The 27,994-nt window shown below is 34.9% G+C and overlaps 1 protein-coding gene across 3 annotated transcripts in view; it reads left to right on the plus strand.

Annotated features, from left to right (window-relative positions):
• The window catches only part of LOC108743429 (protein FAM102B), a 56,377-nt gene extending 30,127 nt beyond the window's left edge, over positions 1-26,250 (plus strand). Inside the window, exons 3-9 of one of the 3 annotated variants that reach the window (XM_018478998.2) lie at positions 17,075-17,386; positions 17,732-17,895; positions 19,530-19,755; positions 20,797-21,651; positions 23,974-24,111; positions 25,290-25,501; positions 25,988-26,250. In XM_018478998.2, coding sequence (XP_018334500.1) covers positions 17,075-17,386; positions 17,732-17,895; positions 19,530-19,755; positions 20,797-21,651; positions 23,974-24,111; positions 25,290-25,501; positions 25,988-26,112 — 2,032 coding nt within the window. In that variant the 3' untranslated portion in view covers positions 26,113-26,250. The remainder of the gene's footprint in view (positions 1-17,074; positions 17,387-17,731; positions 17,896-19,529; positions 19,756-20,796; positions 21,652-23,973; positions 24,112-25,289; positions 25,502-25,987) is intronic. The other 2 variants (XM_018479004.1, XM_018479011.1) reach the window with 2 other exon arrangements.
• The last annotated feature ends 1,744 nt before the right edge of the window (positions 26,251-27,994 follow it).

The following is a 27,994-nucleotide window of genomic DNA, read 5'->3' on the forward strand; positions in this document are numbered from 1 at the left end:
GAAAATGATCCGTTTTTGAAGCGCATCATCACTGGGGACGAAAAATGGGTTGTATACAACAACGTCAAACGCAAGAGGTCATGGAGCTAAAAAGATGAACCGGCTCAAACCATTTCCAAAGCCGATATTCACCAAAAAAAGGTGATGCTATGGTGGGATTTTAAAGGAATCGCTTTTTTGAGCTTTTACCGGATAACACAACGATTAATTCGGAAGTCTACTGTCATCAGCTGGACAAACTGAATGATGCACTTCAACAGAAAAGGTCAGAACTAATCAACAGGAAAGGTGTAGTGTTTCACCAAGACAACGCGAGACCTCACACAAGTTTGGTCACTCGCCAAAAGCTTTTACAGCTTGAATGGGATACAATGCTACACCCACCATATTCTCCAGACCTGGCACCATCGGATTATTATTTGTTCCGGTCACTCGAAAATTTTTTAGACACCTCAAATGAGGAGGTCAAAAACCTCCTCGATCAGTTTTTTGCCAGCAAAGACCAAAAATTTTATGAGCGTGGAATTATGCTACTACCAGAACGATGGCAAAAGGTGTTGGACCAGAACGGTCAATATATAATTTAATAAAGTATTTGTTTACTATACGAAAACTGTCTTTCATTTCCACAAAAAAACGAAATGACTTTCCGAACAACCCGATAGTTGTACGTTACAGGAAGTTGTTCATTATTAGAGTCTCATTATAGAGCAAGAGTATGTAAGTAATTTAAGGTGTAGTCCACATGTCAAGAAAAAATATATTTCTTTCTCCAAAAAATAATAAGGGCGACGCTCATTACTCAAACGTAACTTGTTATCCACAGAAAAATGTTTTTAAATAATTTGAGTAATTTATTTTCAAAAAATTTTTGGCGATCCAGTTTTTGATCTTCCGCCAGTTGCCGATCGTCGTTATAGAGTGTTTTTATACTGTATTAAACATAATTCAAATAAGAAAACACCCCGTACATATACTTTTATTTATGGTTGCTGTTATTCTTATTTAAAACTAAATTCGTAAAGAAATTTTCGACTATGTAATTTGTTAAAAATTCTTTTGCATGTTCAGCTTCAAAATGTAAGTTGTATTGGCAGTGAGTGCACATGAGAAAATATAAGGTACCTACATGTGTAGGCACTAGAATTAACTATTTTTAATTATTACACTTGTTTTACAAAATGTCATGGGGTATCTGGACGCGATGAAATTAGAACGGCGGCGGCGTCAGGTATGCCAAAATGAAAATTACGATATTAGACTTGAGCGTAAATATGCAGTTTAAACAAGTTGTGTGACTATAAATAGGAGGGAGGATAGTTTTAGTTGGGAAGTTAATGATCGAAACCAGATGTTTCCCGATATAACTCCTTTATGATTTTTATTTTACCGGAACGTGCTTATTTTGTGTTGTAAATGTGTATTCTGTACGTACTGATCAGGAAAGATTTTAATGCATTACTTTAAATAAAGATAAGTGAGGATGGAAGGAGTAGTAGGGATATAAAGCAGAGGATAGCGCAGGGTCGTGTCGCTTTTAATAAAAAGAAGTCACTTCTATGCTCGCGAACGGTTAATTTAGAAATTCGAAAAAGGTTGTTGAAGGTGTATGTTTGGAGCACGGCGCTGTACGGGTGCGAAACATGGACAGTGGGAGCGGCGGAAAAGAAAAGGTTAGAAGCGTTCGAAATGTGGTGTTATAGGCGGATGATGAGGATATCGTGGGTAGAAAAGGTTAGAAATGAAGAGGTATTAGAAAGAATAGGAGAACAGAGGACTCTATGGAAGTCAATAAGAAATAGGCGAGATAGGTTGGTAGGACACCTTCTCAGGCATGAAGGTCTAGTGAGAGACTTATTAGAGGCAGAAACAGGAGTTAAGAGGGGTAGAGGTAGGCCTAGATTAGATTACTCTTCGCAAATAGTTAAGGATGTGAGCTGTTCTAGTTTTAAGGAAATGCGAAGTTCAGCTCAGGATAGGAAAGAGTGGAGGTACGTGTCCAACCAGTCTTAGGACTGATGACCTTATGATGATGATGACTTTAAATAAAATAAGAGAAACAAAAGATAGTGTCAAGAAAATTGTTTGAAATTAATTATTTAAGGATTATGGAGCCACCCTATTAATAAAATATCCAAAATTTTCCAGCCGTTTGTCCCCGATTGCAAGGGGAAAATGTGAAACGCCGCTAGATGCACTTTAAGACCTTATATGCGAATGTTTTCTATATCCAAATCTTTAAAAAACAGATTCCACTGTATATGCAGTAAATGTTCCTTATTCACTGTTGCAATCGGTAAACAGAAAAGAATTCGGTGTCATTTATTAAGGCGATTAACCGCAATAGACCGCTCGTGCCTATTGAGAATTTTTCCGAAAATATTAGTTTCTATTCTAAATATTGTGATTTAACGCTGCTAGATAAATATATAATTTTTTGTATGGTAACAGACAACGGTTCACACTAACTCGGTACGTTTTTGGTTTTCAATAATATGGTCATTAAAAGCTTTTACAAGTGCTTAAAGTTGATGTTTCTTATAGGACACATATTTTCAATAGAAATTAAAAAATTAAGAAATGCCCTTCGATAAGCTTTAGAACAAAGCTGTATCTATCTTACTACAAAATTTCAAACCTCTATTTTAAATATTAAACTCATGATATCTAGAACCGATAACCATGGCGCGTGTACCACTGAATCCCCTTAATGCGTCGGCCTCTTTTTGAATAGAAAAGGATTCGGTGTTATTTTTCAACGTATCAGCATCTTTTGAGTACTGTTGGCTCGTGCCGAGGCGACTTTTATAAAAGATGTAACCGAGTGGACTAATTTCAAAATTCAAAACAAGAAAAAATCACTACATTTTTTAAACTCTTGCCTAAATCTGATTATAACGATCAATTTTAATTGCGAATTTCTCAATAAATTGATTGTATTCTGATACATATTGGTTTTATTTTGGAACCTTAGAACGTATCCCCTATGATCCCATACTAATTACCATCCCATATCCGCGGTTTCTGTATTCGCGGCATATTCATGGAACGTATACCCCGCGAATAAACAGTTTTTAGTGTAAGTAATTCATGTGTTTTAATTTTTGTTGTAGATGTTTCAATACAAGTACGTACGTTTCACATATAACGAAAACACGTGTCGAATGTTATCAAACGCTTATTAAGTATGTATTATAGACATTAATCCACTTTACATGTAACCTTGTTCGTTTAAAACGACCTCTGGAGTTGCCAGGTAACCTTGTAATCCGAAATTCACACGTAAAATACGTTGCATGCATTCGGAGTTATTAGCGTGGGTATTCGTGAAATTTAATGGAGGAACCCAAATTAATCTAATTGCAACTACCAAAACAAACACAAATAACTAATTAGCGAGAAACGTTTATTTATCGTTGGTCACCGTTGCCTAGTTTCATTTGTTAATTAATAAAACTGTAACATATTTATTATTATCATGGTAAAAGTCCTAATTCCTTTTTTTCAACGAAGTTCCATCCGAAGAAGGCCTAAATCGGTGGACCTACAGATTTGAGGGTTGGAGGAATATTGCATGAGTAATTACTTTACGAGGAATTTTATCAAAAGCTGTGTTCATGTGACTATCTGACAGACAAGGCAGAGCCTAAACTAGAGGACCAAATATTAATCTTAAGGGAATATGTTTTGAGTATCTAGAAGTGTCTGTGTACTCTGAGGAAGGATTTTTTGAAATGCAGTTGAAAAGGTGGACTTAGAGTTTTGAAATTTGAAAGGCAAATTACTTAGGTACTCTAAGAGAGACCTTTTTCAAATTAACCCCCAAAAACGGTGAAGAGAGGTATTCATGTAACTGACTGACTGACAGACAGAGCAGAGCCTAAACTGGTGGACCAAATATTAATCTTAAAGGAATATGTTTTGAGTATCTAGAAGTGTCTGCCTACCCTGAGGAAGGATTTTTTGAAATGCAGTTGAAAAGGTGGACTTGGAGTTTTGAAATTTGAAAGGAAAATTACTTGGGTACTCTAAGAGAGACCTTTTTCAAATTAACCCCCAAAAACGGTGAAAAGAGGTATTCATGTAACTAACTGACTAACAGACAGAGCAGAGCCCAAACTGGTGGACCAAAGATTTTAAATCTTGTGGTTTTGAGTGTTTAGAAGTACAGTAAAAAGCAATTTTTTGAAAATTCCCGTAACGAAAAGCTTAAATCGGCAAACCTAGAGATTTGAAATTTGAAGGGAGTATTACTTGGATGCTCTAGGAGGAATTGTTTTTAAATTCGAACCCCAAAAGCAGCGAAAGGGGGTTTTCATGTTACAGACTGACAGAGAAGGCAGAGCTTAAACTGATGGTGCACCAGAGATTTGAAATTTTGAGAGAATATGTCTTTTTACGTAATTACAGTTTGTATTGTATGGATTTATTAGGTCGTATTTCTAAAGGTTTGCGTTTTTATCGTTTTTTTGACTTACCAAAATTTCGTATTTTTTATTTAGTTAGCTCTTATAATACGAATGAAGATTTATCTACTTTCGAATCAACTCATAACTACCTAGGAAAAGTGTAGGACGCTTTGAAAGTTCCAAAAAGTCTTGTAATGAATCACAGACTTCTATCTAATGGAGATAATTTCCCTGGTCTTTTTATCAAGTTCCTACTCTATTTGGCAACTCAGTTTGCTAACTTTAGACATTTCACCCTGATTGTTGTGTGCATGTACCTACAGATGTTTGTGAAGATTTTCATGGTTGCCAAAGTCAAGCTGATATTTATTGTGCCGGAACTGTAGACAACATACCGCATTGAAAATTGCTTATGCAGTAAAATTTTATAGTTAAACGCGGAAGACGATAACATTGCGTGATTTTCAGTCTTAAAATTTCCCTGAAAGTTTAGGAAATATTACTGTTACCAACACATTTATTCACAGTTATATGCCACCAGAAAAATTGTTGATTTTAAACGCTATACAAAGAGATACTATCAAATTATTGATAAGTAAATGTAGGGCATATATAGTCCAACTTTTGTAACTCGAACATTTATTATTTGAAATCATTACTATTAAATTTTAATATCTTTTTGTTCTCTTGACTTGATATTGTTTTACATTTGTTTTAAAATCTAACTCAATTTTTCTAATTTGAGATTCGAGTGGATTTTACCTGTAAACCTTAATTTAATTCGAATCTCTACTGTGCTGCATATAGTTCTATTTCAGTTGATAAGTTTTATTTTAGATTTTTTCCTGGAAATACCTACGCAGACATTCTCTAGATTTATGTCAGAATTCCAATTTAGTAGAAGACTTTCTTATGTAATAGTAGATTGCATTGTTATCCTGACGAAAACAAGTGATACGAAGTTTTTTATGTGCTCACGGGACTGCTATAAGGGTATATGTAGGTAGTAAGGTAACAAAAACGGATCTCTTCGTTGCTCAAGAACAATTATTTGAGAAATTCGAAAAAGATTATCAAAATGTTTTCAAATTTTTTGGAAAATTGACCCAGGATAGGAAGGGGTGGAAGTTCCTGTCCAACCAGTCTTCGGATTGAGACCCTACGGTGGTGATATAAAATTTTAATCATACCCAACAGTAGCTGAAAGAATAGTAATTTATTTACTGCACGCAATTGTCCAGGGTGACTTTTGAATGTGAACCAATGAAACAATTCCAGGATCATGTATGTGAACGAATTTTCGTGGAAAAAAGGGATTAATTCAAAAATAAATTTACACGAATGCTTTACTAACATGCAATTGTAATCGATAAAGATAAATCTGCTAATAAAAGTGGTTAGTGCGCCTTACTATTGAGTTCTCTTCACAAATTTATTATAAGGTGCTTTTATACTAGATTATTCCCTTTTGATGATGTGACAAGTCAGTCTTATACAGTTAGTCTTCTGTTTCTACTTTCCCCTACAAGGTTATTTGAAAACTTCCCTTATTTTCTCGATTGTGCTTTTTTCTCTATGAGTCCCATTCTTCTGGAAAATTATTATCTTTTTCTGTATTTATAGTTAAAATACGCATACGAATCAATATCATAAAAAATAAACGAATGCATGTGGACGTATGACACGTGATTGTTCCTTATTTCATGTTTATATCGCGTGACAGCAGCCACGAGGGTGAATTTTTAGTGGAGATTGCGACTACGTTTATCAATAACTACTTACTAAATTCACCCTTGGTAAATGCCCAAACGAATTGGAAACAGTTTGGAATATTTTCTTTAATCACTTATTTGTGCCGTTATTTTCTATTTTACGAACTCTCACATGTGAATTATAGTAGTTGCCCTTAGGTAATATATTATGTGTGCCAGATTAGGTATATTTAATCCATTATTGGTCGTTTCGATATATACATATATATAGTGCCCCCGTGCGTGCTCCTACAGTGTCCTATTAATTGATTAAATTGACCTTTTTGTTTATTTTAAGCGATTGCCTTTTCTGATTGAATTGGTGGTATTTCGGGGTGCTGCACGCAAATACAGTTTCAATTTTCTAGCTTTGCTTATTTGTAATAGGATATTATTGCAAAGTTCAAAATCCATTTTATGGTCAAGGGAAGAATTATTAATTTGCATTCTATCCTGAAGAAATGTTATTTTTCGTAGTATTGCAAATACTTAAAATCGTTATGATTCTTAAACTTTTGGTGAAATTTCATATTTTTCCACTTCTTTTAAGTGTTCTTATCGTTCGAAAAGATTAGAAGCGTTCAAAATGCGCTGTTACAAGCTAATCATGATGATAGAGAAGGTTAGAAATGAAGAGGTATTAGAAAGAATAGGAGAACAGAGGACTCTATGGAAGTCAATAAGAAATAGGCGAGATAGGTTGATAGGACACCTTCTCAGGCATGAAGGTCTAGTCAGAGACATATTAGAGGAAGAAACGGGAGTTAGGTGGGGTAGAGATAGACCTAGATTAAACTACTGTTCGGAAATAGCTAAGGATGTGAGATGTTCTAGTTTTAGGGAAACGCGAAGATTAGAAGAGCGGAGGTGCGTGTCCAATCAGTCTTAAGACTGACGACCATATGATGATGATGGTTACTCACCCATTTCCTCCTTGTCCTACGACTTTGAATGATATTTAATTTGGTATGTATGACCTTGATTGACCTTATGAAGGCTAATATGATGTCGCTTCTTGATCTTGCCTTTTGACCAACACCAAGACAGTAAGGTCAAAACGATTTCCGTATTGTGCTTCATTTTTGGTCGATCGCTTGTCGCTTATTTTACTTACAATGTTGCATACCTACAATTACTACACTACTTCGTTGCTGTTTCCGGCTGATATAAACATTGCTAAACGGAAGCGGACAGAACTTCCTATTAAAGCAGTCGTGCATTGTCTGCACATGTATTTATTTATACGTATACCATATCTGCATTCATGTACCTAAAGTATGTTAAGTAGATGTCTGCTGTTTATTCTTGTTCTCTGTTATCTCCTTTCAAATTCAAACGATTCGATTCTTGTATCGTGTATTGTTTACTTGTTTCGGGATGTTCTTTTATTAGAGATATAATATACATTAAATGTAATATTATTTGTATCTACTAAGTATCGGGTTTACAAGGTCTGTTCAAAAAGTGTCGCGAATTTTGTGTTTTTTCAAAAATGATTTATTTATTCATGAATATCAATTTTTCCAATCCTTGAAGCTCGTCAAAAAATATTTTTTTTTAATCTGGTTCAGCTGGTCCTTCGATGCCGTCTTTATCTCTTTAATCGTGGCATGGCGTCGTCCTTTCATGGGTCTCTTCAGTTTCGGAAACAAGAAAAAGTGACAGTGGGCCAGATGTAGGGAATACGGTAACTGCGGTATTGTTGGTATGTTGTTTTTGGTAACAAATTCGCGTACAAGCAACGGTGTGAACAGGGTCGTTATCATGGTACAAAAGCCAATTTTTGTTCTTCCACAAATCCGGGTGTTTTTGGAGGATTGCTTCGCGTAAATTGCGCATAATTTCCAGGGAATATTCCTTATTGACCGTTCTACCCTGTGGCAAGAACTCATGATACACTACGCCTTTGTAATCGGAGAAAACTGTTAGCAAAAACTTCTCATTCGACCTAGCTTGTTGCGCTTTTTTCGGTCTTGGCTCGTGCGGCAGCTTCTATTGGGATGATTGAGCTTTGGTTTTCACGTCATAACCATAAACCCATGATTCGTCACCAGTTATGACCCTCTGGAGTAAATTTGGGTCGTCGCGGACAGAGTCCAACAGCTCCTTAGCAGTGTTAATGCGATGCTGTTTTTGGTCGAAATTGAGCAATTTTGGTACGAATTTCGCGGCGACCCGTCTCATGACAAATCATTAGTAAAAATCGATAGGTCTTCAGCAACTTCTCTAACGGTGATTCGACGATGGTTTCAATTAATATTTGAAGCTTTTAAGGCTTTGAGTGCCATGATTACTACACCAATATCAGCGTTTTGCCGACGTTTTGTAAACGTTCCAGCGTTCGTCGTCCGGGGTAGAAGCTCCAAAGATAAATTTTTTTATTCATATAAACAGTAATCTAGAAGGAAATGAAAAAGACCTAGAGTCTATTTCGATTTGTTACTGGCCAATATTAATTGCTTGAACATAAAAAAAATTAAGTTCGTTGAACCGTTGAACGTATGTAACTGTATAACCTATAACCTGACTGATGTTGAGTGTATCGAGGCGAATTCGTAAAGTACTAAAAGTTGTATTGAAAAGACGCTTTCGGTTGGTTTTGCCAATTCATGCGGATTTTCCACACGGAGAGCTTTTTATTTAGTTGCATGAAATTCGATTATACAAAGCCGTACATACATACATATATATATATTTGTTGATGAATTGTTCAGGTTTAGCTAAAGCTTTCTACCACTTGAAAATAAAATTCGACCTTTTCAGTTCTAATTTTTGAAAGCTTTTAACCAATGCAGGGGGTTGGTTTTGAAAGGAACCAGGTCGATTCAAAATTTTCATACTATATAAACGTTTAACAAAATAATAATATGGATTTGTTTCTCGTGATTTTCAAGAGCTGTAAATATTTTTAGGAAATAAAAAAATATCTCGTTTCTGTTACTTTTATTGTATGTATTTGAGATAGCATTATTCTCAAAACTTTGACAAGTACTACAGTAACACTATAAAAACTTCTTAATAAAAATTCTATAAATTTTGAGTACATCTAAAATAGTTAACAATAATTTGAAAAGTATGTACTGGTTTACTTTTAATTTTTACAATAATGCATTAATACATATGCAGAATCAAAACAATTAATATTATAGAACACAAACGTTGCGCTAGTATCTTAAAAACACTTTTATTTATATAAATTATAGTACTTACTTAATGTATGCAATATAGAATACTAATTGCTTATTTATCGGTATTCTTGAAAAACATTTGTATTTGTTTTTTTTTTTAATTCCAAGTAATTTCAGCTATTAAGGAACTTAAGTGCATGATTGATTCCCGCCAGTTTGATGTAATTGCATTTCAATGTTCAATAGTTAGTTAAAGACAGGTTTTAAACCAGTTGTACCAAAAGCATACCGCTAATGTTTAAATATTTACTATAATTTTGTATAAATATGCACAAAACCTTTATAAAAAAGACGCTAATTATTTCCACTAATAACATGATTTATCGTTGGATGCATTAATAAAAAATTTGTAATGAAATTAAACATTTGAAGTTACTAAAACTGTCTTATGAAAAATTGATAAAAACAACACTCTATTTTGTAATCTTATTGCTGTGGAATTTGCCTGTCTGACGATGTGTTTTAGTTTAAGTAAGAAATTAAATTGTTTTAATCGACCCCAATGTAGCAGTTGTAGTTGAATATTAGGTTGAGTCATCAAAATTAACAAAATGGGGATGTTATCAATAAATAGTGTTCGTATATCTACTATTAGACTAGACCAATATAATGTTAGCGTGACGGAAAAGGCGCTGATTCATTTTTGATTGTATCATGGAAATTTCAGCCTGATAATAATGAATTGCCGATGGGGAGATTGATGGAGGGCGAAAACTAAATTTATTGGTTAAGGGTAGAGATCAAATAATGATATACCTATCATGAATTACATTGTTTACTTATTAAATGTAATAAAACATGCATTTAACTTCAAGGCACATTTTTTCAGAAAAGGTTCGATAAGAAATAGAGCTTTGAGCTTTAACGAGATCATGGTGGTAGCGATTTACAGAAATATAAACTGTTTTAATATTTATTAAATTGTTAAATGTTTGAAATTATTGTTTGGTTTATTTGTTAATGTATCATAATGCTGTAAATTGTGTAAGTACAAACCATGCACGAAGTGTAGATCAATCATCAATAATTATTATTAGGTTTACCTACTCGAGTCTGCCGATGACAGCTTTTAAGCTAATTACAATTAAAACTTAACTGCATAATTGAACAGTGTTAAAACATGTTAGCTCGACAAACGTTTGCTCCTTCAGTGTTGATGCAAACTTATCTATCATCAGCATTTAATTTTGTTAGTTAATAAACTTTTGCAAATTGTTTTTAGAGAAATCGAAGTATTATTCATGATAGGTGTTAGGGTATTCGTCAGGATAGTTAAGAGGGTGTTTATGTAGAATAAACAATAGATACTTAAGGTAAAGAAACAATGTATCGATTGGTTGATGTCGTTTTTCTAATGGATCTTCTCTCTCACAAAGGCATGCAAGTACCTAAAATTACTTGTTTTGTAACTCACAATTAGAGAGATAGAGTATTCGGAGTGATCCACACCGGTATATCAATGATATAGTGGCACTAAATCAGTCCAACAAAAATTAATCATAATACGAGGGTGGATTGATAAGTTTCCGGCCTAACCAAGAGATGACGCCACTAGGCCTACCTTGAGGTGACATTCTATAGTACCATCCTTGGATAGCTTGTAGCTATAGTTTCAGCCCGATCTCCTTGCTAGTGTAGGTTTGACAGCACGCTGAACAAGACGCCTCTGTGGTTTTCGTAAAAATGGAAAAGCAGGAAAATCGTGCTGTCATCAAATACTTTTATTTGAAGGGGTTAACGCCGAAGGAAATTAAAAAAGAGATGGACTCAACACTGGGGACATCCTCCCCGTCATATTCAACCGTTAAGCAGTGGGTTTCCGAGTTTAAAAAGGGTCGTGTGAGCACCTCTGATGGGCCTCGCTCAGGACGCCCCGTTGAGGTCACAACTCCAGATATGATCGAAAAAATTCATCAAATAGTGCTGGGAGACCGCAGATTGAAAGTGCGTGAGATAGCTGAGACCTGTAAGATGTCATATGAACGTGTGCAACATATTTTGCACCAACATTTGCATATGGAAAAGCTCTGTGCAAGATGGGTGCCGCGTTTGCTAACAGTCGACCAAAAATTGATTCGAAAAAACATTTCTACCGCAAATTTGTCATTGTATAAGCGTAATCCAAGCGAATTTTTGCGTCGATTCGTAACCGTTGACGAAACGTGGGTCCACCACTACACTCCTGAAACCAAAGAACAGTCTAAACAGTGGATTGGACCAGGGGAACCAACTCCAAAGAAGGCAAAAACAATTTTTTCGGCGAACAAGGTTATGGCTACTGTTTTTTGGGATGCAAGAGGTATTATATACATTGATTACCTTGCAAAGGGTAATACTATCACTGGTCAATACTACGCAGACTTATTGCAACGTTTGAGCCACGAGGTGAAAATTAAACGACCTCATCTGGCGAAGAAAAAAATCTTGTTTCATCACGATAACGCACCAGCGCACACGTCAATCGTTGCGACGGCTAAAATCAACGATCTAAAGTTTGAATTGATGCCGCACCCTCCTTACTCTCCAGACCTAGCCCCGAGTGACTATTTTCTGTTCCCTAATCTCAAAAAATGGCTTGGCGGTAAGAGATTTGCGGACAATGAAGAAGTAATCGAAGCTGTAAATGGTTATTTTGAGGAGCTTGACGAATCAGTCTATAGAGATGGCATTAATAGACTGGAACACCGTTATGAGAAATGTATCAGCCTTGGAGGAGATTATGTTGAGAAATAAAAAAAAAAATTTTTAAAAACCTTGTTTTTCTTGGTCAGGCCGGAAACTTATCAATCCACCCTCGTATAGATGACCATAAGTTTGTATATTATAGTAACCTGTCCAAATTTGGATTAGGATATCAGTTCACCTAGCTGCGAAAACCTGTACCAATTTCAGAAAGTCGGATTTTCAAAGTTGTTGAATTTAGAATATTGAGTCATATTACTTCCAATCAAAGAATCGAAAAAATCCCTGGAGAGATTAATTTATTCTTTTATGAAATTATAATTGAAATCCATTTTCATAATTTCTTGGATATTAGATCTTTTGTTCTCTTATCTAAACGTATTAACCCCATTTTAACTGGATAAAGCTCGATGTCTTTTAGAAGCATATCCGTTAATAATAGCAGTCTCAGTCAGCTGGCTTGTACTTACTGCTTTGGACGGAAATTCCTTGTAATTAGATTCTAGATTCGCGTTAAAAGATATTCCAGGATTCCGTAGCATAAAGTAGTGATGTACTGTAATTAAAATAATTGAATTGCTTTAACCTCTTCTTGATGAGACATGTTATTTAGCGGTAATGTTATACTGTTTCCCAGACACAAAAATGCAAAATAAGATTGTATTTGATCATTAATTAATAACAATATTTTTTGTTTAGTTATTTTTATATTGGTAAATGTCTAGATGATCGCCCTCCTTCGGGGGTGGGGGTGGGTGGGATCGAAAAAGGAGGTCTTCCCCACCACTGTACCATAAAAAGTTCGTGGCGGTCTCACCCCCGTAAAATGGGGGTAGATGGGGTTGAGGGTAGGGGGGCCGAAAGAGGGTAGAGGGGATCGAAGGAGGGTGGTCACTTGAGTAAAACTCCATAACAAATATGCGTCGGTCTCACCCCCTTAAAAAGTTACGGGGGTTGAAAAGTTGATTATTTTGACAATTTTCATACACTATAATTCAAATAAAATTCAATAAAAAAAATATTTTCAAGCGAGTGGAGGTAGGGGATCGAAAGAAGGTGGTCACTCGAACAAAACTCGATAACCTAACCTTACTTACCCTACGGATAAAGATATTTAAATAATGTTTTATATAACTTTCTCAATATTTTTATGTACTTCTCATTAGTTTTACCTTTGAATATTGTTTAAGAATGACTGTATAAATATTTACATGCCTAGAAATGTATAAAAATTGGCATATTTATTAACTTTGAACACCCATAACTTTTTATGGGGGTGAGACCGCCACGAACTGTTTATGGTACAGTGGTGGGGGAGACCTCCTCTTTCGATCCCCCCACTCCCACCCCCTTCGGGACCATCATCTAGACCTTTGTCAAGTAGTTTCTATTGGATATCATGAGAGTAAAGTGCCAATACCTTATCAAATACTGGCGGGATTGGTGGTTCTGATTAATTCGAAGTAAGTAGAAGTAAAATAAACATGTATACTACACAAAGTTCTCTGACTGACATTGTTAAAAAGTAATGTTTTTTTATCAATTACCGCAATATTTTTTTATTAAATGATAATAAAACAATAATTCTCTAGATAATTCTTTTGTTGGTTTTTATTATTGCAATATAGATATAGACCACATATTACAGAACAAACGATAATAAGTACTTACACACACTGTTTAGTCATATGTCGTTGTTCATGAAGTGTGTTTAATGTCAAGTGCCTAGAAGTCGGATTTAAATAGAAAATTATTATTTTTAGTAAGACAACGACCTTTTAAATTACACCACAAACGTCATGTGATGCGTGTCTTGTTTTTGCATGTAACATGTTGGACTTTTCTCCGAAAATGAGTTGTATAACTAGTAATTTTATTGTACAATACTCGACGTGCATTTTTTGAAATTTTAAAATGTTTACTTTATTATTGAAACAAAATAATTCACTCATAGCTACAATAATTTTCCTTGTGAGAGTTTGTATACCTCTAGCAAATGTAAACTAATATTTAGTATTGTCGTATAAATTCTTGTTAATTTTATAGGTGATCATACCATATATGTGTGTTGTTCAAATTGGTTGTAATCCTACGGGAATTGTCTGAAACTCTCCCAGGCAAATGTCACTGAAATCCGATGTGTACAGTTACAAAGGCTTTATCCGATGTTGGAGGTGTATTTTCCAAAAAATTTCACAATGGACTAATCCCCTGGCATCACTTATGTAGTTTGTATGTCAAGGGTTAAATTTTGGAAGGGTTAATCGGTTGCGGTATAATTAAAACAGGATATCATGATTGTTTTTGAAACTAGAAGTTTGTCATTTTTGTATTTCTTTCTATTAAAACAGTAATTAAAATAATAATTCAGGAATTAACAAAAGCAAGTTTTAAAGGGTAGAAGTTCAGTTAAGTGTATTGAATGAAATGAAAATAATAATTAAATGCGTCTATTTCATGTGGCATATTTTCATTAACAGAATAAATCAAGCGTAAGTTGTTTTGAACGGCGAAATGGGTGAGAACAGATTAGATCTTTTGCAAAAACGGTTACGAAGCGGCTAAGGAAAAGAAAATAAAAAATGTTACTTATAAATGACAAGTAAAATGAATGATAGCTCCAAGCTGCGACGTTCCCAGATGTAGGGCAAGGATGCTGGGGCTTGATTTTAGCATCGTAGAAAGAAATAAGAATGTCGACTTTAATAATTCTTATGAATTAATAAAAATTAATATGTTCTAGAAGAAGTTTTCCACATTTCTAATTATTTACGATCAGTGATCTAATCTAGGTCTGCGTCTACCCCTCTTAACTCCTCTTTCTGCTTCTAGTATGTCTCTGACTAAAGGTGTTCTACTATCCTGTATCTCCTCCTCCTGATTGACTTCCATGGCGTCCTGTTCTGTTCTCTTTCTCAATTTTTCATTTCTAAGGTTTTCTATGGCATGAAGGTCTAGTCAGAGACATATTAGGGGCAGAAACGGATGTTAGGAGGGGTAGAGGTAGACCTAGATTACATTACTGTTCGTAAATAGTTAAGGATGTGGGTTGTTCTAGTTTTGAACCTAGCGGCATGGCCTAGAGGTCTAGACCATTGCTTAGCATTCGGGAGGACGCCGGTTCGATTCCGGGTCCGTCTGCCTTGGTCCAAGTTTTTCTGTGGTTTCCTTGGATCACTTAGGTAAATGCTGAGGCAGTAATATTCCACAGATAATCTTTCATTCTCTTCTGTCTTCATTTCGTCCGTCTCATCTTTCTCACCCGAACCACCACCCACCCATTTCCACGATTCCTGAAAGCAGGCTGAAGAGGGCCTTTCGCCCTACCTTCCGGCATAGTCCGGAGGGACTGCCCGCCCACCAGCATATGTGGCTGGTGGGAATGAAACACCCAAAAGTTTATTTTTTCTACTTTTGGAGAAATGCGAAGATTAGCCCAGGATAGAAAAGAGTGCCGGTGCTTGTCCAACCAGTCTTAGGACTTACGACCTTATGATGATGATGAAGTTTTTCTATTCACTGAATTTCAAGCGTATACTTTGAAGGACCTTTTTGAATTCCTACATTTACAGTTGGCTAGCACAGAAGTGGTTTCTTTTTGTTAAAATCATCTCTATCTTCGCTATTATTTTTTATTCCATTCTTCTACCACTTATTCCATCCTGAACTAACTCTCTCTTCCTGGATATCAAAAATCAACTACTTCTTCTACTTTTGTTTCAAGTCTTTAATATCTATGAAGTTGTGATTAAATTCAGTCCCTTCAGTGTTCAACTGATGCGTCTATTATGTATTTTTAGAACATTGTGTACTTACGAAATACATACTATTATGTATAACAACAAACAGGATTATCGTTCGTATTGAAAACCGTTTCACGTTGGATTAATCGAAAGACGATAAACAAACAAAAGGGATGTGGGCGGAAAACCGCGAGGATCGGAGCGAATATTTGAAAGCGGTACTAAAAGCTTACTTATTATAATACTCTAGATAGCACTATTGCAAAATCTTCTTGCTGTTGTTTCAGCGCTTCAGGTCGGTAATGACGGCGATAGGCAGTCACAGGACAAAGAGTCTGCATTAGATAATGAATAAATGTAAATGTTGACTTGGTAGCATGGCTTTAAAGTATGCAAAACCATCATCAGCCTACTACTTTGTTACGTCTCGGTGCACTTCTGACGACAGAAACAATTTGTTAAAACGCCCTTTCAAACTATAATTACATCATGGTGGGTTTCTTACTCCCACTGTTACACCCTCGCTTATATCTTTATCGATGTTTACAGGGTGTTGGTATTATAAAAACAACCCCAAAAGATATCATACTACTTAATAGCTAATGCATGGTGTTAAATGTGTTTTTTTACTTTATCTGCTTCTAAAACAATTGAAATCAGACTTACGAAGTGTACAAGATTTTCGAAAATACTTAGCTGAAGAATTATAGTGAAAACTGAAGACTTTTAATTTTACAGAAATTTGATTTGATTTAGAACCAATTTTACTGGTAGATATCTTTGTAAAACGTATGGCTCCATGCCAAACTTTTGAAATACAATAGTTAACACCAAGTATGGGTAGATAACGATGTACTACTGCCCATAACGTAGAATTTTATGATAATGATGAAAGGCTAGTTAGAGACATATTAGAAGCATAAACAGGAGCTAAGAGGAGGTGAGGTAGACGTAGATTAGATTACTGTTCGCAAATAGTTAAGGATATGGGATGTTCTAGTTTTGGGGAAATGTGAAGATTAGCTCAGGATAGGAAGGAGTGGCGGTGCGTGTCCAAACAGTCTTAGGACTGACGACGTTGTGATGATGATAACTATAAGGAGTGGAGGTGCTTATCCAACCAGTCTTAAGACTGGTGACCTTATGATGATGATGATAATTGCAGTGTTTTAATATAAAATTTAATCTAAATCACACACATGAAGTCCCTGTTACTAAATCTGTGTAATAGTTAGACTGCCTCGATCCGATGAATTTTCCTGTATGGATTTTGTGTTAATGGTCATTTTCCTTTGTTGCAGGGAAGAAGTGGTTGATCATACTGTGAAATGGAACACTCGATTTTCGTTTCAGTGCAAAATGTTGGCCCCGGCCTCGACCGGTGTCTTAGAACCTTGCGTTCTAAGGATCTCCGTACGAAAGGAATGCAAGGGCGGAAGATCGTTCACGAAGCTTGGCTTCGTCGATCTCAATCTGGCCGAATTCGCCGGGGCTGGAGAGACGTCGCGAAAAGCGCTGCTCGAAGGATATGACACTCGGCGGCGGCAGGATAATTCAATGCTCAAATTTTCAATCAAAATGAACATGCTCGCTGGCGATGTACTATTTAAAGTGTAAGTGTTTTATTTACAAATTTATAGTACATGTGATACACAGTACCCAAGTACCCATAGTAATATTAGTGACAAATTGCGTATTCAAAGTTTTGAGACAATTTTAAGGCTGGGTTTTCGTCAAGAAATAAAGATATGCGTTATATCAACTGTAACTTAAGTGTAATTTTTTTTGTTATAAGTACTTCATTCTTTCTTTCAAATTAAAGATAAAACTAAAGTTGATACGTGAAATTATCGATTAAGTCTGGATTTTTAGTTTTTTTTTATCGAGTTGTTCAGCATTGTGATGTGTCCATTATCTGCATCAAACTGTTTTTTTGGAGACGTTTCTGTTCTTTTCAGACCCTCTCCTTCGTTAAAACATAAGCCTGTAACTAGCGAAGAATGTTTACCAGACCCAGTTCTTCCCGACGAGTTCTCCGCTGGTTCTTTAGCCGGTTCTATAGCCAGTGCGAGTTCAGGTTTTGGAAGTTTACCCAAAAAACGTCCTCCACTCCTTACCTCAGGTGAGTGATGTCTCTTTTTATCTTGTTTACCTCTTTTCGATCGCTAAATAGGCACTTAGTAATTTCCATAAAACATAAATTAACTTGCCGAAAATGGAAAAATAATTAAAAGACTCAGGCATGTTGATAACAGTATCTGGGCAGTTCTTTTATGTTGATATTATACCTAACAGTTTCTGAGAAACCATACTAATCTACAGGGTGTAACAGAAACAGGTGCCGAGCTTGCAGGAGGTAATAAAGCACTATAAAATATGAAAATTATGTAAATGTTTGTATGTCCGAAAGTTTACCGTTTTCGAGAAAAACGTAATTGAAAGTACAAATAAATTCAATTCCGGCCCTGGTAAAGAAATACGGTCCGCAACGCTGCACTCAATCAACTAGGGTTTACCAGCATCAGTGTAGTGGTATTTGTTTTGTATGAAAATTATGTAAATGTTTGTATGTGCGAAAGTTTACCGTTTTCGAGAAAAACGTAGTTGAAAATACAAATAAATTCAATCCCGGTCCTGGTAAAGAAATACGGTCCGCAACGCTGCACTCAATCAACTAGGGTTTACCAGCATCAGTGTAGTAGTATTTGTTTTGTGCGAAAATTATGTAAATGTTTGTATGTGCGAAAGTTTACCGTTTTCGAGAAAAACGTAGTTGAAAATACAAATAAATTCAATCCCGGTCCTGGTAAAGAAATACGGTCCGCAACGCTGCACTCAATCAACTAGGGTTTACCAGCATCAGTGTAGTAGTATTTGTTTTGTATGAAAATTATGTAAATGTTTGTATGTCCGAAAGTTTACCGTTTTCGAGAAAAACGTAGTTGAAAATACAAATAAATTCAATTCCGGCCCTGGTAAAGAAATACGGTCCTCCACGCTGCACTCAATCAACTAATGTTTACCAGCATCAGTGTAGTAGTATATGTTTTGTATTTTTTTACTCGTGTATTATTTATTTGTTATAGTAAATTAAGTGCGATTAAGTTTATTCTTTTAACGTTTAGACCTTGTGTGAAGTTCAATAAAATAATTCGGAAATAATCTTCGATTTTAAAGAAGATCACCACCACAACCATTCGCAGAAAGATAAATGTAAATAAACATAACTTACATTTTTTCTTTTCTTTTGTGTTCATACGTTTACTGTAATGTGCTTACTTAATTTATTTAGTCTAAACATTATGTGCAATACTGAATTGATTATGTTTATCTTAGACATTCGATAATCGGCAATGTTGACATGCATTATCTATGTAGCTGTAGTGTTTGTATTGTACTACGCTATTCGGTAGATATCTATGTTGCCAATTCACGCACAGGACCGGCTTCGGTTATAAATTATTGAACTCATCGTGCGATTGTTTGCATATTGCATCTGGTTTACATACTCCAGAGCTCGGCACTTATTTCTATTAAAAAGGATCTTCAAATTTGACCCAGTGTGGTAGCAAAACTGGAACACCCTGTTTATAAATTGCAAGTCGTTGCAAATACCACCTGGAGGTGTTCCAGTACATGGTAATACGGCGAAATTGTTTGCACAAACTGCCCAGTAATAAATTGTCGGGCTTTTGACAAGTAAGCAAACAGTGTAAGCGAGAAATTCTTACATTTGTTTGCTCACTTCATTTACAGAACTAACGATCGGACAGACGCTGTCTGAGAACAGTGTCCCCGTTAGTATCGCCACCGACAACAGTGGCGACGTCGTTATGGCGCTTAAGGAACCGGAAGAGTGTTTGAACGAACCGGGACATTCTAGGAATTCGTCCAATACGAGCCAAATGTCGAAAGCGTCGGGATACAGTAGCATCCACTCGCATAGCAGACACTCCAGCTCCGGTGACTCAGGGCATATAAGGTTAGACCTTTTTCGGTTTACATCATAATAGCGGGAACAAAATAAGTACCGTATGGGTCAGCTACCAATATCTGAATGACATCAAACGTATCTTTTATGACCTGATGACCTCCAAACCAAATAAATTAGTAAATGCTCATGACATATTTAATTTAAGACTTCGGTAGCTGTATCTAACAGTACTTGTAATATGGTCTGGGAGTAGATCTTGGATGTACTTTGGCACTTCTTCTATTTTTAAATTAATACAAACATGTTGCTTCTATGTATTGAAAGAGCACACCATTACATTCTTTGTGGAATTCTAAGAAACTTTTTTCTTTTCACTTTTTTGATCCGATGTATAATAGCCGAGATATCTACGATTTAAAATTAAACCAGTCAATACATGTTCTTGTTGCTGCAAGTAGAAGTACCGCCAGAACCAATAGAAACAAATAAGCTGCGAGTAGATGTGGGCGTGGTTCAAACAATTACCGGTGATTGGCGTGCAGCTGATACAGCTCCTTTTGATTGGTGTATTCAGTTATTTGTTTATTGGAATTTTCTCAATAACTAAACGTCTGATTGAAAAATTGAAAAGGAAAAAGTTTCTTAGAATTCCGAAAGGTATCGCGTGGGGTAATTTTCCTGTTACATTTTCTAAACGTCGTGAATGTTTAATTATTATTTTTTTGTGTGAACATTGTATTTGTATGTAACAATTAACATTATGGTTTTCATCAATTTTTATTTATTCGCAATTTTAGGCTTTCAGGCCTGTTTATGTTTCTCAAAGGGTTTCAGTTTGTTGATGAAATGCGTGGTCACCCTTTTTATTATTAGATTATCTTAACAAAATTGATTTACATATTTTAATTAAAGAAAGGTCGTGTAACTGGTGAATATACATAACTCTATACTGTCACTATATTGTCACTTTTTTTGTTTTATTTTTGGTCACTCATATTTCTCTACTCATGTATAAGACACCAGGTATATTTCTTGTTTTTTTTTGTTCGTCAAAACCTTTTGCATGCCTTCTTTATTTTTGTTATCTAGGAACCTACATATGCCCAAGTGGTTAGCGTCCCACAAATCTTCAAATCTTTCTCCCTCTTCCCCATCCTTTCCCATGTTCTATATCCAGAGACAGATGATATGGAAAAAGAAAACCTTTTCTGTAGATTCGGGTTTCGAGTTGTACACCACCCCTGAGGGTGATGCATCGATCAATAACAATGACGCGTCGGTAACTGAAAATTCAAGCGACAGCGGTAACTGTAGTGACCTTTATTACACCCCCGATAGCACGATGGATTCCGACGAGGTTTTTAAAACCGCGGACATTAAGTTTGTCAGTTCCGACGTCTTTTCGAATAGTTTTAGTAAAGCGAAAACGAACGAGTTGCAAAAGTCTTGTTCGTGTACCACCGTTGAAATGCGAGTAAAGAGTATGTCTCCCATCAAGGAAGTTCCCGATCATCATTTATCGGACAATGGAAACGGTTTAGACCGTTTGAGTTTGAATAGCAGTGGGTTTAGTGACAAGCAAGGGGGTGTTTTGAGGTCCAAAAGTGACTTCGAAATACCAAAGCACGATCACAGTCCCACTGCTAGGCGCGAGGGCATTTTTCAAAGTTTGATGCACAAATCGGAAAATTTTATCTCATACGTGACCCCGAGAGGGTCGAGGAAGATCAGCAGTAACGGTATTTCGGATAAAATTGGTAACCAGTCGACGCCCGTGCAACAGGGTGGTGGCAATAATAATAATAATGTTAAAATGAACGTATCTCCAGTTTCAAAATTTCCCGCCCATAGTGAACCCTGTACCAGAACCGCTTCCCCCACTTCTTCTATTCGGTCGAGGATTACGTTTGCCGAGGGGCAGCCCGTTAATGGCATCAGGGGGAGGTAAGTTTTAGATACGTATTTATATCGGTAGATTTTTGTTTTACTTTTGATAATAATCTAACAATTCCTAAATGGCAGCTAGTTTACTACTAAGTAGCACCTATTTTTTGCTTTTGGGATTTACGAGTAGCTTTTGTTTTGTAACTATTGTGATTGATTGAGAAAAAAGTGAAATTAAAAAAAATGTATTTTTAAAAGGACCTTGTTGGAGCATATGTAATCCTCAAATGTAGCATCGTACTACAGATGGCGCTCACCACGCCATTTGTAGTATTTTCTAAAACGCGCTGTTAAGACAGCAGGTAAAGGTTGGTCTGTGTTCTGTCGGAGCTGCCTGCGACGCGCTGATGAGATCCAAAAAGATCGAAATCGCGATCCGCGTCTGGCAGTTTCGACAGAATACAGACCACTTCGAATTATTTTGTTCTATTCTGATAAATATTAATAAACTTTCCCATTGTAACATTACTTAAGAACTTATTAACAATTTTTATGCAATTCTTATGAAAAATATAATTTTACATCTCATCGCAGAATTATCGAAAGAATCACGATCTATATGTACTAAAGAAAGATTAATCTAAGTTACAATACAGTTACGAATTGTAGTTTTTTTGTATTAAAAGGGTGTTGTGATCGCTTTATTTATTTTTTAACTTCTCTTATGTAAATAACTTTTATTTATTTTGTTTTGTTTAAAAAATCATCTATCACATTTGATACCTGTAGTTGCTTTTTCGTTTAGTTGCACGCTTTCTGTTTTGTTTTCATAATTATATGTATATGATAACACGAGTTTTCAGACCGAAAAGGCCTACAGATAACGTACGTATTAACCAACTTCTACAGTACTTTCTATTTTCACTTTTCAATTTTATTTTATGATTATTTGCGTACATAGTTTATGGTCGCTCTAACTACTTCATCTTTTTCTGGTAGCAGGAACCTGTTTTATTTTCTGGTGGATTATTTTTGCTTCAAACAAGACTAATAACGATGATGATTGAAGTCTATTTTTGATTTTCTATAAGACTTACTCGATTTTAAAGTATAAAGCATCAACCCACTACATTTCCATTGTTTCCAAAGAAAATAAGAATAAATTAAGCATTTACTTCACAATGGTTTTTACTTTTGTAACAATTTCTAATGATTTATGGAAATTTAATGTTTTTCTTATGACCAAGTGGAATTTCCACTTTATTCAATGTAAGAACAAACCAAGATATTTGTATGATGAATGATTTGGCAGATTATTGTTCCAATTTAGTTTTCTTTTTTTTTTTTGTTTATCATTTCGTTATTAGATATGACAACTCAATTTTTTTCCGAAAATTTTCCCTCCTTTACTGATGATTTTGAAATAAGCAATACCTTTCAGTGGATTTGATAGATAGTTTTTGGAAAATTTTAAATTCCTTTGGGAATGCGATTTGCTACAAACCTGTTTTATTTTATTACATTAACTACGTCGTAGAAAATGTCAATAAAAAGGACATAACATTTTTTTTTGCAATCGTAAAAACGAATAAGTCATTCGGGCTGCATTACACTTTATATTCTTTATACCAAATAGTCGTATAAAAAATTCTGGGAAAACGTTATTTTCAGTTTTTAGTTCTGTTTTCCTGACTTGTTTTATAATCAAGTTAATGGTATCGTTTTACTTTCTTAAAGAAACTTTTAATAAACGTCTTGAAGCGAACTTTTTTATTAATTGGCTGAGATAAAAATTCGCCGAATTATTTTAGGTCAAACAGCATGCTTGTTGAGATTAAAACTGATGGGGAGAGAGCGGGGAAACAGTCACTTGAAGTTGGAAATTTGGAAAAGCATGATATTAAACAATAGTATTTTTTCTGTATCTGCAATATCACTTTAAACGTCTTGAAATTAGTTTGAATGTTAGATCCTTTATTATTAATTTGTAACGTCCGTTTTAATTCGTCGATTATACAGGGTGTTCCAAAAACTAGTGCCAAAAGGAATCAGAAAGGTAGAAGACTTTAGGCACTATTCCATTGGGCCCTGTATGACTGCAGTGGCTTACAGATAAATTATTTACCTAGTGTATTATATGATAATAATAAGCTCTATGTCTTCAGAACTGTTAGTAGATTGCATATGGTGTGCTCTCGTCTACTAGTAGTCCTGAAAATGTAGTTTCCGTTTCCTATAAATTAGCCGACTTGATACATTCGGTTGTGATGCCAGTGAAGATATTTAACACTATTCATGTAGGTATGTTAGTTTGACAGACCTGCTCGACCAAAGTAACTTTTGTTTCATTCACCAGTTATGGCTTTTATATTGGTTTTTCAGAGGCTTATCTCACCGTAAGATATTAGAAGGAGGCTCTGGAGGTAAGCTGGCCCCAGTGGCCAACAGTCCAGACGAAGCGCCTTTTGTGTCGTCTGATAGTTCGCTAAATCCCCAAGTCCGACGTCCCAGCATCACTAAGTTAGTCTATTTCTGTTGTTGGTGTCCCCTTGCGTGTGTATTGACGTGACTCTATTCGTAGCATGACTCTGTTGTATTGCCTTTTACATGTACAAATCTTCAACTGTGTCACTCTAAAATTTAGTTTTGTTGCTTTTTCGACATAAAACATGAAGCTAAAGCTTGGCTAAAGCTCCCAGGAATGGGCCTGATTCGTCATCTTACATTTTTTATTGGTCTATTGCCTGTGATCCTACTTTTGTCTCTTATTACCGCACTTCCTCTATTTCCCTTGAAGAAGTTAACTCTTATCTGACAGTCAAGCTTTCGAGTAATGACACTGACCGCAAAAGCCTTCTTTCGTCGTTAACTAATTATTATATTTCGTTCATTTGGAACGTCGCTTCTGATGCTGAATAATAATTATTTTTGTAAAAACAACCCAGGCAAACGTATGATTTGTAATGTAAATTGCCCAAATATGTTTGATTGTAAAAAATCCTGTGTTTTTGCGTTTCCTGCAGGCTTTCTCTTCCATTGTCTCACCTTTTTTTTTTTCGTTATTTTGCATGTATTTTTTAGGCATTCACATTCCTAACTCCGCACATATTTTCTTACTCAGTGCTAGATAAGTTTCATTTCTCAATTTTTTTTTAAGTATCTATAAGTGTTTTTGAAGAGTGGTTGTTTTTAAGGTTTAGCTTGCGATTAGTTAAAAACTAGAGTCTGTTTTCTTAATTCGCAAACTTTGGCTTTAATCAAGAAAAGTTTGCAACTCTTTTATATACAAACATCCTTGGGATGGAATTTATAAACAGCATTGATCTCTACAGATCCTGATAAATAAAAAAATGTTTTGGGAAAAGTTTATTTTGTACTTGAAAGTAGCAATTTCTGAACTATTTTGAAATGAAGTAAGTTTAGAATTTATTAAAGGAATTTATTATACACGATTTTGATTATATTACTTTATTATTAAAAAAAATAGCAATCATAGTTTAACATACTAATAAAGTTATGACCAACCACTCTTATTGACTGTATCCATAAAGAAAATGTTATCAGATTTATCAAATCATTTGTTTTATCTGTATGTATGTATGCCAAATGTAGCACATACACTAATTGTTTTGTAATTCATATTTCTACTGTTTTTGTTTATGAATTAAGGAGCAGTTTAAGAGTTGCCGTTTTTTTAGGAATCACAGCTCTGGTAGTTTAGTTCTGTCGGAAACTGGATCTCTGGATAGGGCGAAAGCTGCACTTGAGAGAAGAAAAAAGGCTCAGAACCAGGACACAGAATTGGCAACTGTCTCGGGAAGGGTCGAAGGAACGAGGGTCAATCCGGATCACCTCATAGCAGAACTTCTGAAGAACACCAACCTCGAGCAAACCGACGATTCCGCGGAATGTAAGTAATTTATTCGCTCACATGGAAAAATCTGTCTGAGATTTCTGTCACTCTTCTTGTGCTTTGAGACTTTATAGCTTTTAATAATTTACTAAAAGCTCTTAAGTCTGACTGAGATTTTCTATCACTCTTCGATTTCTCTTGTATTTTGAGATTTTATAGCTTTTAATAATGTACTAAAAGCTTCTTAGACTGACTGAGATTGTCTATCACTCCTCGATTTCTCTTGTGCTTTGAGACTTTATAGCTTTTAATAAATTACTGAAAGCTCTTAAGTCTGTCTGTGATTTTCTATCACCTTCGATTTCTCTTGTACTTTGAGACTATAGCTTTTAATAAAGTACTAAAAGCTTCTTAGACTGTCTGAGATTTTGTGTCCCTCCTCAATTTCTCTTGTGTTTTTGACTTTATAGCTTGTAATAAAGTACTAAAAGCTGTTATAGAAATTTGACACAGATTGATGTTGATTATGTATTTCTGTTGTAGCTTCTGGTTTGCAATTATTTATTGCAAAAGATGGTACTGCAGCCCTAGGAAATCATGAGGTGAAGTCTCAGATGTCAACGGGGGCGCAACTATTCAAACAAGTGGTTATGGAAGACAAGAGGTAGCCGTCAGCTGAAGGCGATATCTCAGTAGTAGCTTAGTTAAAGGGAAAGGAAAAAGAAAACTGCTCAGCCAAGGAGTCTGTTCGTCATCCATAACGACGACTGACTCCTCCATAGTAAACGAAATGGAAAACAAAAAACGTACTAGTAAACGTTTAACGAAAATGATATTATTATTAAAAAGGTGGATCTGGATGTTTTGAAGTTGCTGCAAAATTTATTATTACTGCTTCCAAATTTTTATACTAGGAATCTAAATAAATAATTGCCTTTGTTAAGTTTGTGGGTGTGCCAGTCTTTTCTGAAAAAAGGTAATAAATAGTTAAATAGACCAAACGTTGAGATTAATTTTACTTGGGGAAGCAAGACAGGAAACAAGAAGACATTGCTAGGATATGATAACATAAGAAAAATATATTTAACTCTTTTCGAATTTTTAATTTTTGCAGTTTTAATAGAAACTAAATTATTTACCGTTTGATTTGTATATTTTTAAAGAATCAGTATGTATATCATTTTATAGTTAAGTCTTTTTTAGGTTTGTGTGGTTTTCTTCCCATATGCGCACACATAAAATCAAAGAATAATGTATTTTATTAGAAATCTCAATAAGGATACAGGTTTTAACGATTGTAGTTGATACAAGTTATTATTCAATGAAAGCAAAGGGTCTGCAGGAGTATAAATTTTAAAAAACTTGTTACACTCACTCATGTGGGAGTAATTGCATAATCTTTTATTACTATTACTTTACTAATCTTTTTTAAATTATGCTTTTGTATGCTTTTAAGTATCAAACAGAAAACATTACGTTATTATCTGAATTGAGAAGATATTTTACAATTTTATTTTAGTAAATTATTTTTAATTTATTTCTTTTAAACAACGTCAGAGAAGATATGCCGCCCCATTAATGTCAAATCGCTACGTAATTAATAGTGTTAAAAAAAAAGTGTTGATGATGATGATGGTGATGTAGCTTGTTGTAGAACTCCTGGTTTTCCACTTTTATAACACGTTACTGTTTATTTTGGACTTTTGCAGTATTATATTTACCCCATTAAGTTAAAAGAAAGAATGATATCCTTTTTTACACATTTACATTGTATTGCCAACTAATGTGATATAAAGTTAAGTGCAAAAATACATCACTGCTTAAGTGATATCAATATAAGGTTGACAATATTATTTATTGTAAATTATTAATTATGATTAGTGTACAGTTCTGTATTTATTTATTACATACTTCCTAATTTTTTCCTCTGTATTTTATTTATTAAGAAGTTAACAAATAAATTGTAATTTTGTTCGCGACCCATGTGTTTTTAATCAGCAGCGAAACGACACTAATTTGAAATTGATATTAAAAAAGTGATAATGAGCAATTTGCATCGTTAGAAAGTGTATTCTTTCCCTTATTTTTCGAATAATAATAGATGATCCAGTTATTTATAAACTCAATTATAATTTGTATCATATAACATAAATCAAGAAGAAAAAACTATTATTTTAAACTAAATTTTCTTGCTAAAAGGGCATCATCTTCTGGTGTACATCTATTACAGTAAGTACCTTTTGGATGATATAAGTNGAGCGCCATTTTACCTTTAACTAATTTTGTATAATTTAGTAAAAATACTGCCCCAGAATGTCTATTTGACGTCGCATTTGAAAACTGTTGGCACAATGAGAATTTACATACCTTTTTACGTAATTGTCTCTTCTAAAAGTTTATTAAATATGTTCCACCTTCGCAGTGATTGCACGAGCACCTCTTACCTGTAAGTTATGTACTGTTTAGCATAAATAATACCGCAAAGTACCTAAGAAAACTCGATTATTTTATATCCAATTTAGCAAATTTTACCAACTTTACACTAAAAGG

Source organism: Agrilus planipennis, unplaced genomic scaffold, assembly GCF_000699045.2.
Source record: "Agrilus planipennis isolate EAB-ADULT unplaced genomic scaffold, Apla_2.0 scaffold19, whole genome shotgun sequence".
Taxonomy (NCBI): Eukaryota; Metazoa; Arthropoda; class Insecta; order Coleoptera; family Buprestidae; genus Agrilus; species Agrilus planipennis.